At 38.0% G+C, this 11,720-nt stretch overlaps 1 protein-coding gene across 1 annotated transcript; it reads left to right on the top strand.

Annotated features, from left to right (window-relative positions):
- Positions 1–10,653: 10,653 nt before the first annotated feature.
- LOC139198069 (uncharacterized) lies at positions 10,654–11,046 on the top strand. Its single transcript, XM_070826325.1, has 2 exons — positions 10,654–10,849; positions 10,913–11,046. Exons 1-2 carry the CDS (start codon positions 10,654–10,656, stop codon positions 11,044–11,046), a joined length of 330 nt encoding a protein of 109 aa, XP_070682426.1.
- The last annotated feature ends 674 nt before the right edge of the window (positions 11,047–11,720 follow it).

Raw genomic sequence — 11,720 nt, 5'->3', positions numbered from 1 at the left:
CTTGAAGGAGTTCAAATCTGCCCTAGGATGGACATTGGCCGATATCAAGGGTATAAGCCCTACAACGTGCATGCATCACATATTTCTTGAGGAGGGGGCCAAACCAACTAGAGAGGCTCAACGCCGTCTCAACCCTCCAATGATGGAAGTTGTGAAAAAGGAGATAATCAAGCTCCTTGATTGTGGAGTGATCTAATCTATCTCCGATAGCCGTTGGGTTTCACCTATTCAATGCGTGCCCAAGAAATCTGGAGTGACGGTTGTGGAGAATGCGGAGAATTGATGTGAAAATTATGTTGACACACAAATTAAACCCTCTTGTTGACAATTGTAGTATGGATAAGTAGGGATCGTTCTTAAACCGGGGATTAGGAGGGATTGCTAAAACACTCTTAACTGACTCAAATATGTAAAACAAGGTTTAAAACACTCAACTAGACTCAAAGAATGCAAAACTAAACTCTAAAACACTAAAACAAATCAAAAGACTCAAAACAGCACCAAAAACACTCAAAACTGCCTTAAAACACTTTCTGGGCAGTTTTGGGACTCTAATGCAAACTTGAACGAATTTTGGTTTCCTAATGACCTAAAACACTTAAAAACATAATCTAAGACAAGTTCTAACTAATATGACTCAAAGAAATAAAGTGGGGTTGATTTTGGACGAATTTAAATTAAATGGCAGATTGTAAAGAAAACAGATTGTAAGACAAAATTGTGATGAATCAATGGATTGTGGAATAGCTAAGGGGTTCTTCTCCACACATGAAATATATGCAACGTAAATCAATTTCCAGTTATCAATTCAATAAGTTATGAACCTCGACACTCCAAGTTAATTAGGTCCGCTTAAATTAACCTTCAGATTTCCCTAGAATCATTGAATTGGATGAATATGCATCGCAAACAAATTATTCCTAACAAGTTCTCTATATGAACAGCATGATAAAGATACAAGTTAGAATCATTACGTTCTTTGGAAATCATAAGCATCGACAAGGCATTCGTAACTATGAAAAGCATGATACTCTTGCCAGGAATCTACTTAACACGATCGTGACTAGCGATCTTCACTACTTGCGAATATAAATTCATAACGATTAGGTGAAACAAACTTATATCCTAGCACCAAATTCAAGCATACAAATTAAGCGTGCACTCTCAATCAACATACAAGAATAAGTTCTAAATCAAACGGTTAAGCAAATTGTATTCACGACTTATGCAACGATAACTGAAAGGAATCAACTTATTTCACATATATAATCATGGTTTTGAATCCCCCCCTAGCCAAGGGGGGTTTTAGTTCCTCATACTCGCAAAGCAAAGATACATAAAATTAGAAATTAAAATCCAAAGAAAGAAAACACCTAGAACGCTCCAACTTGGCAGCAAGATCATCAACGATTTCTCCTTCCTCCTTGTTGCGGCAGAGAAGTTTAGAACAGGTTTTGGGTGGTATTTAGGGTCTAGAATGGATGGGGAATGGTAGGGAACGGTTTAGGGTTGATGAGTGGTGCGGCTAGGGTTGTTTTTGGGCAGAAATTAAGGACTAGGGTGATGAAAAGGTGCGGCAGAGAGCAAGGAACAAATTCTGGCGTGAATGATGTGAATGGGAGATGGTGTTCGGCCAAGGGTTTAGAATGTGTATAAATAGGCATCCAAAAACCTAGGGCAATCAGATTAGGGCCTCTAAAACCCAAACCCATCAGAAATTAGGTTAAAACAATCAGATTTTTAGTGGGAATAAGGCCTAAGGTGCGGCTAGGGTTAGGGTTAGAGATGGGCCTTCTAGAATGCCTTGCAAGGCAAGGAAATCAGATATTCTAGAGGCCTAGGTGCGGCTAGGGTTAGGGGAAAAGGATAGGTCATCTAAAAGCCCAAAGCCAAGGATAGAAACTCTCAAAAATGGAAACCTCCAAGAATAGAAACTTCCAACTTTAGAAACTTTGGTTTCCAATTCTGAATTCTTTGTTCTTCACTTTCATTTCTTCATTTCTTAAGCTCCTTTGACCTTCAAACTCGTCCATTCCTTGTGCTCCAAGCATGTACTTTCCAATCTAAGCTCCATTTTGCTCCGAAAGGCTCCATTTTGCATCCTTTTATGTAATATGCCCTTAAACCTGAAAACATATGAAACTAGCTTAAAAGACTACTTTAAACTAAGAAAACATAACGAAAATGCATAAGAACTAGTTAACTAAGGTGCATAAATATGCTCCTATCAAGAATGAGCTTGTACCCACACGAATCCAAACCGGTTGGCGAGTATGTATTGATTATAGGAAGCTAAACGCCACCACAAGGAAGGATCATTTCCCATTGCCGTTCCTAGATCAAATGCTTGAAAGGTTAGCGGGTCATTCCTTTTATTGTTTTTTTTATGGATACTCTGGTTATAATCAAATTGTCATTGCCCCGGATGATCAAGAAAAGACCACTTTTACTTGTCCCTTTGGAACGTTTGCATATCGACGCATGCCATTCGGTTTGTGCAATGCTCCTGCCACGTTTCAAAGGTGTATGGTTAGCATATTTTCTGATTATGTTGAAAGGATTATTGAGATATTCATGGATGATTTTAGTGTGTTTGGTAGTTCATTTGATAATTGCTTAGATAATCTCACTTTAATCTTGAAACGTTGTGTTGAAACAAACCTTGTGTTAAATTGGGAGAAATGCCATTTTATGGTTAAACAAGGTATTGTTTTGGGTCATATAATCTCTGAAAAAGGAATTGAAGTTGATAAGTCTAAGATAGATCTTGTACGCTACTTACCCTCTCCTACTTCGGTGAGAGAGGTGATGCGAAATATATTAAGCACACAAATTAAACCCTCTTTTGTCAAATTGTAGTAAATATGTAAGTAGGGATCGTTCTAAACCGGGGATTAGAAGGGATTGCTAATCTCTTGAAAACTGACTCGATAATGTAAAAACAAAGTTTAAAACACTAAACTAGACTCAAAGAATGTAAAATTAAAAGTTAAAACACCAAAACAAAGCAAAGGAACCAAAACAGCAAATAAACACTCAAAACTGCCTTAGAAGCACAATCTGGGCAGTTTTGAGTACTAACACAAATTTGGACGAATTTATGTTATAACTTGACTCAAAACACTAGAAAACATAAACTAACACACTTTCTAACTAATCTAGGACTCTAAAATAAAGGGGGATTTTGTTTTGACGAAAATTAAAATAAAGAAAACAGATTGGAAATAGGGCAGATTGTAAAAACGATTTTGGTGAAATAGATGGGTAGAAGGCTAGTTAGGAGGTTCTTCTCCACACATGACACACTTGCAAACAAAACGATTTTCAGTTGTTCTTCCAATAAATTATGAAACTCAACACCCCAAGTTAATTAGATACGCTTAAATTAACCTTAAAGTTCTCCTTAAGTTAATGAATCGGATGGGAAAGCGCATACAACAATTCAAAGCATTCCTCAAAGGTTCCTTACGTGATGAGCACAATAAAGATACAATCAAGAATCATGGAGCACAATGAGAACTATAAGTGTTGACGAGGCATTCGTTACTATGATGAGCATGAAACTAGTGCCAAGAATTCATTCAACGCGATCGTTTTCAAGCGACCTTCACTACTTGTGATTATAAGATTGTAACTATTAGGTGAAACTCCCTCATAATCTAGCATCATATTCATGCATGAAAACTAAGCGTGCACTCTCAATCAACATACACAAATAAGTTATCAATCAAGTAGATGAACGAATTGAATCCACAACTTATGAAATAACAACTGAATGTAATCAAATCATATTGCAAGCATGTACATGGTTTCGAATCACCCCCCAACTAAGGGGGTTTAGTTCTTCATACTCACAACACAAAGTTTATTGAATTGAAACATTGAAAACATAAGAAAGATCACACCTAAAATTTCCAGCAATCTAAATTGCACAGCAGGAACGTCTAAGAACCTTCCTCCTCTTCCTTGGTTGCGGCCCAGGGGTTTGTGATGGTTTTTGGGGGTTATGGATGGTGTAGAATGGTGGAAAAGTGTGTAGGATAGGTGTATGGGACGGCTAGGGTGGTTTTGGGTCAGAAAATATGGTGAATGATGAAGGATAGGTGCTGTTGAAGATGGAGAATGGTTTCAGGCGTGAAGGATTATTTTCTGGATGAATGGTCCCCTTTGTGGCTGCACAAGGATGTTTATTTAAAAGGATTTAGGAAATTAAAAACCCTAGGCTAATTAGGTAATCAGGAATTAAGTTTAAAGCTTCTAGAATTAAGGAAACAAATCAGAAAATTAAAAGGAAAGGTCAAGGAAATTCGGCCAGGGTTTAAAGCATAAAAAGGAAGGTGTTTTAATGCTCCAAAACAGGAAAGAGCCCTCTCCCTTGCACGGCAAGGAAGAGGAAAGGGCAAGGGAGTGTGGCAAGGGGTCCAAAAGGGTTCTAGGCTTTTGTTTTGTGTCCTAAAATGCTTAGAAAGTCTTCATAATTGCTGGAACTTTTAGGGACAATTAGGAAAAATCAAACCAACTAGGAAACCTTGGCTTAACTTTCCTACTTCAAGTAGGAATCCTTGTTGGAGTAGGAATCCTCATGTGATTAGGAATCCATCTTCAATTAGGAATCCTTCGTTGATTAGGAATCCTTCGTCGATTAGGAATCCTCCTTCATGTAAGCACTTTCCTACTTCAACTAGGAAACCTTGTTCAAGTAGGAATCATCATCTTCAAGTCTTCAAATTCGTCCAAACCATGGCTCCAATTATGTGATAATCATTCCAAGCCCAATTTTGCTCCAAAAAGCTCCAAAATGCATCTTCTTGCATCCTTTGGCCTTAAAACCTGAAAACACATAAAACTAGCTTAAAAGACTACTTTAACTAAGAAAACACCATGGAAATGCATAAGAACTAGCTAACTAAGGCGCATAAATATGCTCCTATCAAATTCCCCCACACTTAGCTTTTGCTAGTCCTCGAGCAAAACAAACAAAAGAAAGGAAACAAAACGAAACAAACTAACCAAAACAAAACCTAAACCTTCCAACATTTGCTTAGGGATTTCCAATGTACATGACATGTTAAAGATTGTTATCCCCACAGATTTGAGTTCTCTTTACTCGTAAGCACATACTTAATTAAAGCCACTACTTACTAGTTCACAAGTAATCAATTAAAACAATGCTTTGAATGTAGTAACATGCCTTAGAGAATTCCCTCAATTCCTTACAAGATATACACTCTATTTTCACTCAGATTTTCTAACTCCACACCCTACACTAGTCATATGTGAGAAGATTGATGTAGATATGAAAACGAATGCTCACATATATGTTTCACAAAGAACGCAATTTCTAGAGTTAAGAAGCATGTTTAGATATGATCTCATGAATGGAATGCTACTACTTAGATGCGAGAACCAGTGACACCATATGCTCATACCAAATTCAAACTCCACAAATTGAAACACATAACACTCAAGATAGAAGTTAAGGGTTGTAATGGGGCTTGGGGTGTTGGTTAACAAGGAAAGGATAGGGAAAACAAACGTTCTTCAAGCAATAGTAAGCAAAGCACTGAAATTGAGACTTAGAATTCACTTAGATTGCAGAAATTAACTTTAAAACACAAGGGGGAGACTTAAACAACTCCTTAGGGCCGAATTCATTGTTTTGGACCCTTACTTCAACAAACAATACTTTGGAACTCTTTTTCTCAACTTTTCAACTCTTTTTTTCAAACTTTTCATATTTTTTTCTTCAATTTTTCTTTTTCCACGAAATTTTTTTTTCTTTTCTTTTCTTTGCCGTGCCTATGGCACACAATTCCTCATGAAAAACACTTCCCCCACACTTATTTTCTGCTAACATAGATCAAAAGGAATCCAATTCGAATCATGCTTTACAATGCTTTAAGAACAAGGGTACGGATAGTCCTAATCTAGGCTAGGTGAGGGTAATGTGGGTTAACAAAGAAAAGGCTAAACAAGGCTCAACGGGGTTAAACTTAAACATATAATAGAGTAGGGCACACGGCTTTTTGGCTAAGGTGGTGGTCACTACACAACTTCATCTTGAATATGTGTTATGCAATTCAATGACATGCTTTGAATGAAATGGGCATGAGTTCTAGCATTTGGAACTAAATGATGAAACGCCTTCTAAGTAGTAACCAAGCAAAGAATAATGAGATCATGCAACGACTTAGAAAACAAAGAATGCACAGATTTTAACTCTCCAAATAAACGTTTAGGCTCAAGTCTCACAAGGTTGTAGCGTTAGTTTGAGTTCCTTCCTTCAAGCATGTTACAAAAACTGATTTTTTTCTTTTATGATTGCATGTGAATTTATAAGTTATAACCACAACCAAGCATAAACAAAGAGTAAATCAAACTTTCATCCATGTTAATCACTCTTCTTTAACAGCCATGTAATTACAAACCGAATCCTCATCATTGTGTTGGAAGGTACCCTAAGACACAAACAAACACACAAAAACAACTCTTTTTGGGTTTTTAAAACAAAATTTTCAAATTTTTATGTGATTTTCGGATTTTTGCATCAAAACACACTAAAACATACCAAAACTGCTCAAAAACACTTAAAAACAGCAAGGAACAAGTCTCCAAGTTAAGGGTGATAAAATCCCACGAATTTGCATCTAAAACACTTAGTTACCCCCCCCACACTTAAATCAAACATTGTCCTCAATGTTTCAAGCATAAAACCACACTAAACAAAAAGAAACACACAAACAGCAAGTAAATAACAAAACTGGGCAGATTAGAAATAAACAACAAAGTGAAGAGTTTTAGGAACGCAAACCTGAAAACACATAAAACTAGCTTAAAAGACTACTTTAACTAAGAAAACACCATGGAAATGCATAAGAACTAGCTAACTAAGGCGCATAAATATGCTCCTATCAAGAGGTTCGTTCTTTTCTTGGTCATGCAGGATTCTATCGACGATTTATCAAGGACTTTTCCAAGATTGCACAACCTCTATGCCGTCTCCTACAAAAGGAAGTGTCGTTTGAGTTCAACGAGGCGTGTGAGCAAGCATTCAACCATCTCAAGAACCTACTCACTACGGCACCAATCATTGTCCCACCGGATTGGAGCCGACCGTTCGAGCTTATGTGTGATGCGTCCAATTATGCGTTAGGAGCTGTTTTGGGACAAAGGAAGGACAAGAGGCCGCATGTCATCTACTATGCCTCACGGACGTTGAATGATGCGCAGTTGAACTCCACTACGGAAAAAGAACTTCTTGCCGTTGTTTTTGCTTTAGATAAGTTTAGATCATATTTAATTGGGACTAAAGTAATTGTTTTCACTGACCATGCGGCTTTGAAGTACTTGCTCACCAAAAAGGAAGCCAAACCGCGGCTAATTCGTTGGATGTTGCTACTTCAAGAGTTCGATATTGAGATTCGTGACAAGAAGGGAAGTGAGAACGTGGTGGCTGACCACCTAAGCCGCATGGTGCATAATGAGGAGCCCCTACCCATTGTCAAGACATTCCCCGATGAACAATTGCTGTCCATAAAGGTTAGTGAGCCTTGATATGCCGATTTGGTGAACTTTTTGGTGTCAAAACAAATTCCAAGCACCTTCACTAGGCACCAATGATGCGTAAAATAACTAAACACACAAATTAAACCCTCTTTTGTCAAATTGTAGTAAAGATGTAAGTAGGGATCGTTCTAAACCGGGGATTAGGAGGGATTGCTAAACTCTTGAAAACTAACTCAATAATGTAAAAACAAAGTTTAAAACACTAAACTAGACTCAAAGAATGTAAAATTAAAAGTTAAAACACCAAAACAAAGCAAAGGAACCAAAACAGCAAATAAACACTCAAAACTGCCTTAGAAGCACAATCTGGGCAGTTTTGAGTACTAACACAAATTTGGACGAATATATGTTATAACTTGACTCAAAACACTTAAAAACACAAATTAAAACACTTTCTAACTAATCTAAGACTTCAAAATAAAGGGGGATTTGTTTTGGACGAAAATTGAAAACAAAACAGAAACTTTAAAACAAAACAGATTGTAAAACGTTTCGGATGAAAAGGATGGATAAAAGGCTAGTTAGGAGGTTCTTCTCCACACATGACACACTTGCAAACAAAATGATTTTCGGTTGTTCTTCCAATAAATTATGAAACTCAACACCCCAAGTTAATTAGATATGCTTAAATTAACCTTCAAGTTCTCCTTAAGTTAATGAATTGGATGGGAAAGCGCATACAACAATTCAAAGCATTCCTCAAAGGTTCCTTACGTGATGAGCACAATAAAGATACAATCAAGAATCATGAAGCACAATGAGAACTATAAGTGTTGACGAGGCATTCGTTACTATGATGAGCATGAAACTCGTGCCAAGAACTCATTCAACGCGATCATTTTCAAGCGACCTTCACTACTTGTGATTATAAGATTGTAACTATTAGGTGAAACTACCTCATAATCTAGCATCATATTCATGCATGAAAACTAAGCGTGCACTCTCAATCAACATACACAAATAAGTTATCAATCAAGTAGATGAACGAATTGAATCCACAACTTATGAAATAACAACTGAATGTAATCAAATCATATTGCAAGCATGTACATGGTTTCGAATCACCCCCCAACTAAGGGGGTTTAGTTCCTCATACTCACAACACAAAGTTTATTGAATTGAAACATTGAAAACATAAGAAAGATTACACCTAAAAGTTCCAGCAATCTGCAATAGACTAGCAAGCACATTCAAGAGCACTCATTCTTCCTTCTTGCTGCGGCACAAGGTATGGAGATGGTTTGGATGGGTTTTGGATGATGGAGAATGGTGGGAAGGTGTCTAGGATGGTGTATGGCACGCTAGGAAGGTTTGGGGTCAGAAAATATTGATTTGGGTGAAGGTTGGGCACGGCAAAGGTAGGGGAAAGGTTTCTGGCGTGAATGGATGTGAATGGGTGTGTGTGGAATGGTTTGTGGCTGCAACAAGGAGGTTTATTTAAAGGAAAATAGAAATTAAAACCCTAGGTTGATTAGGAAATCAGAAATTAAGTCCAAGGATTCTAGAATTAGGAAATAAAATCAGAAACTTAGAGGAAATAGGCAAGGATATGCGGCAATTACTTAAAACACAAAAGGAATGTGTTTTAAGTCAGATTTTGGGAAAGAAACCCTCCCCCTTGCACGGCAAGGAAGAGGAAAGGATGAGGGAGGTGCGGCTCATGTTTTAAGAAAGGAAACATGTCCTAAAACTAAAGGGAAATAGGTCTACTTGTGCGGCAAGGGTTTGGGAAAGGTCTAAGTGACCTAAAACTGATGGGAAAGAGGATCCCTTGCACGGCAAGGAAGAGGAAAGGATGAGGGAGGTGCGGCTAAGGTCCTAGAGTGGTTTAGGGCCTTTGTTTGGTGTCCCAAAGTGCTTAAAAGGTATTCAAAGTGGCTGGAAATTAAGGACATTTAGGAATAGGGAAGGTCAACCAAAATAGGAAACCTTGGCTTAACTTTCCTACTTCAAGTAGGAATCCTTGTTCTTCTAGGAATCCTCAAATGAGTAGGAATCCTTCTTCAATTAGGAATCCTTTGTTGATTAGGAATCCTTCTTGGATTAGGAAACCAACTTTCTTCAAGACTTCAATTTATCCATTCCTTTTGCTCCAAAAGGCTCCAATTTGCTTCTTTTTGCACACTTTGGCCTTAGAACCTAAAAATACACAAAAGTGACTTTAAACACTAAAATAGCTAAGTAAACACAACTTAAATGCACGAGAACAAGCCAATTAAGTTGCATAAATATGCTCCTATCAACCAACGTGATAAACTTAGGCATGATGCACGGTTTTATGTGTGGGATGATCCATATTTGTGGAAATTTTGCCCAGATCAGATTGTACGTCAATGTGTGCATGATTCTGAATTTCGTTCAATTTTAAGTTTTTGTCACACATATGCATGTGGTGGTCACTTTGGCACACAAAGAACAGCACTTAAGGTGTTACCATGTGGGTTCTATTGGCCTAGTATCTTTAAGGATGCTAGAACTTTTTGCTTAACATGTGATAAATGCCAAAGAATGGGTAACATAGGTGCTAGGGATCAAATGCCGCAAGTTTCTATCCTTAATGTTGAAATTTTTGATGTTTGGGGAATTGATTTTATGGGTCCCTTTCCTTCCTCGTATGGTTTCATGTATATTTTGCTTGCGGTTGATTATGTGTCGAAGTGGGTGGAAGCTAAAGCCACCCGGACTAATGACTCTAAAGTGGTTGCAGATTTTATTAGAACTAACATTTTTGCAACGTTTGGCATGCCACGTGTCATCATAAGTGATGGAGGATCGCACTTTTGCAACCGGACCATAGAGGCGTTATTGAGGAAATACAATGTCAACCATAGGGTTTCTACACCTTACCATCCTCAAACGAATGGCCAAGCCGAGATTTCCAACTGTGAGATCAAACAAATTCTAGAGAAGACCGTTGGGCCTACAAGGAAGGATTGGAGCTTACGGTTAGATGATGCACTTTGGGCATATCGTACGACGTACAAGACACCCATTGGAATGTCCCCATTTCGGCTCATCTATGGCAAGCCGTGCCATCTCCCCGTTGAATTGGAGCACAAAGCTCATTGGGCCATCAAGAAGTTCAATATGGACCTAAATGCCGCAGGAAGTCATAGGAAGTTTCAACTCAATGAACTTGATGAGATACGGCATGAGGCGTATGAGAATGCTAGCATTTACAAGAAGAAGACCAAAGCTTTCCATGATAAGATGATTCGAGGCAAAACATTCTCCATAGGACAGAAAGTGCTCTTGTTCAACTCCCGTTTACGGTTGTTTCCCGGTAAGTTACGTTCTAAGTGGATTGGACCGTTTGTTATTACTAATGTTTTTGTTCATGGTGCAGTCCAAATCCAAAGCTTGAAAATGGGACATGAATTCAAGGTGAATGGGCACCGATTGAAGCCCTATTATGAGCACTTTAAGGAGCATGCCGTGGAGGACATCTCCCTGCATGCCGTGGGCTCCAATGAGGAGTGAATGAGTTCTTCGTCCGGCTGCAAGACGTTAAAGCAAGCGCTTCTTAGGAGGCAACCCATGTATTCAAATAAGGAAGATTTTTGAATCGCTCCACAATCAGTTTCGCGTTTCTAAAAACCTTCCCTTTTCTGCAGTTTTATTTTGCCTTGATTATCATTTTTATTTGTTGCTTGTTTAATTGTTTTTTGTGTGGGTTTATTTTTGAAACACTGACAGTTATGCAAGGTATTTTTACATTCATAAAAAAAAGAAAGGAACATTAAGCAGATAAATACAAGAGGGAGCCTTCACAAAGGCTGCTTAGGAAAAGTCTCAGTAGTCGGCGGAGCCTCAGCAGTCGGTGGGGCTAGGGATAGGCAATGGTTATGCGGCGGGTAACCGCGGTTAATTTACCCATAACCGTTTATGCTCATACCCGTATAACCGTTTACCCGTTGGGTAATTGCCTAAACGGTTATACCCATACCCATAACCGTTTATAAACGGTTAACCATACCCATAACCGAATACCCATTTAACCGTAACCGTTTAATACCCGTTTACCCATTTATCCTTTTTAACCCGTTTCTCTTTTTTTTTTTTTACCATTACCCTTTTTTCACCCATCTACATGTTTTTTAACAACTTGAAAATTAAAAAAAAAATTGTCATAATTTTTTTTTTTGACAATTAAA

The sequence above is a fragment of the Malus domestica genome, chromosome 08 (genome assembly GCF_042453785.1).
Source record: "Malus domestica chromosome 08, GDT2T_hap1".
Classification (NCBI taxonomy): Eukaryota; Viridiplantae; Streptophyta; class Magnoliopsida; order Rosales; family Rosaceae; genus Malus; species Malus domestica.
The sequence above is the reverse complement of the archived record's forward strand: the minus strand, read 5'-3'. Positions and strand labels throughout refer to the sequence as shown.

Bases quoted from the DNA above. Each gene is read 5' to 3' on its own strand.
- LOC139198069 (XM_070826325.1), top strand. From the start codon at position 10,654: ATGGACCTAAATGCCGCAGGAAGTCATAGGAAGTTTCAACTCAATGAA. The intron at 10,850-10,912 runs GTAAGTTACGTT...TTCATGGTGCAG, and splicing joins CCGTTTACGGTTGTTTCCCG to TCCAAATCCAAAGCTTGAAA.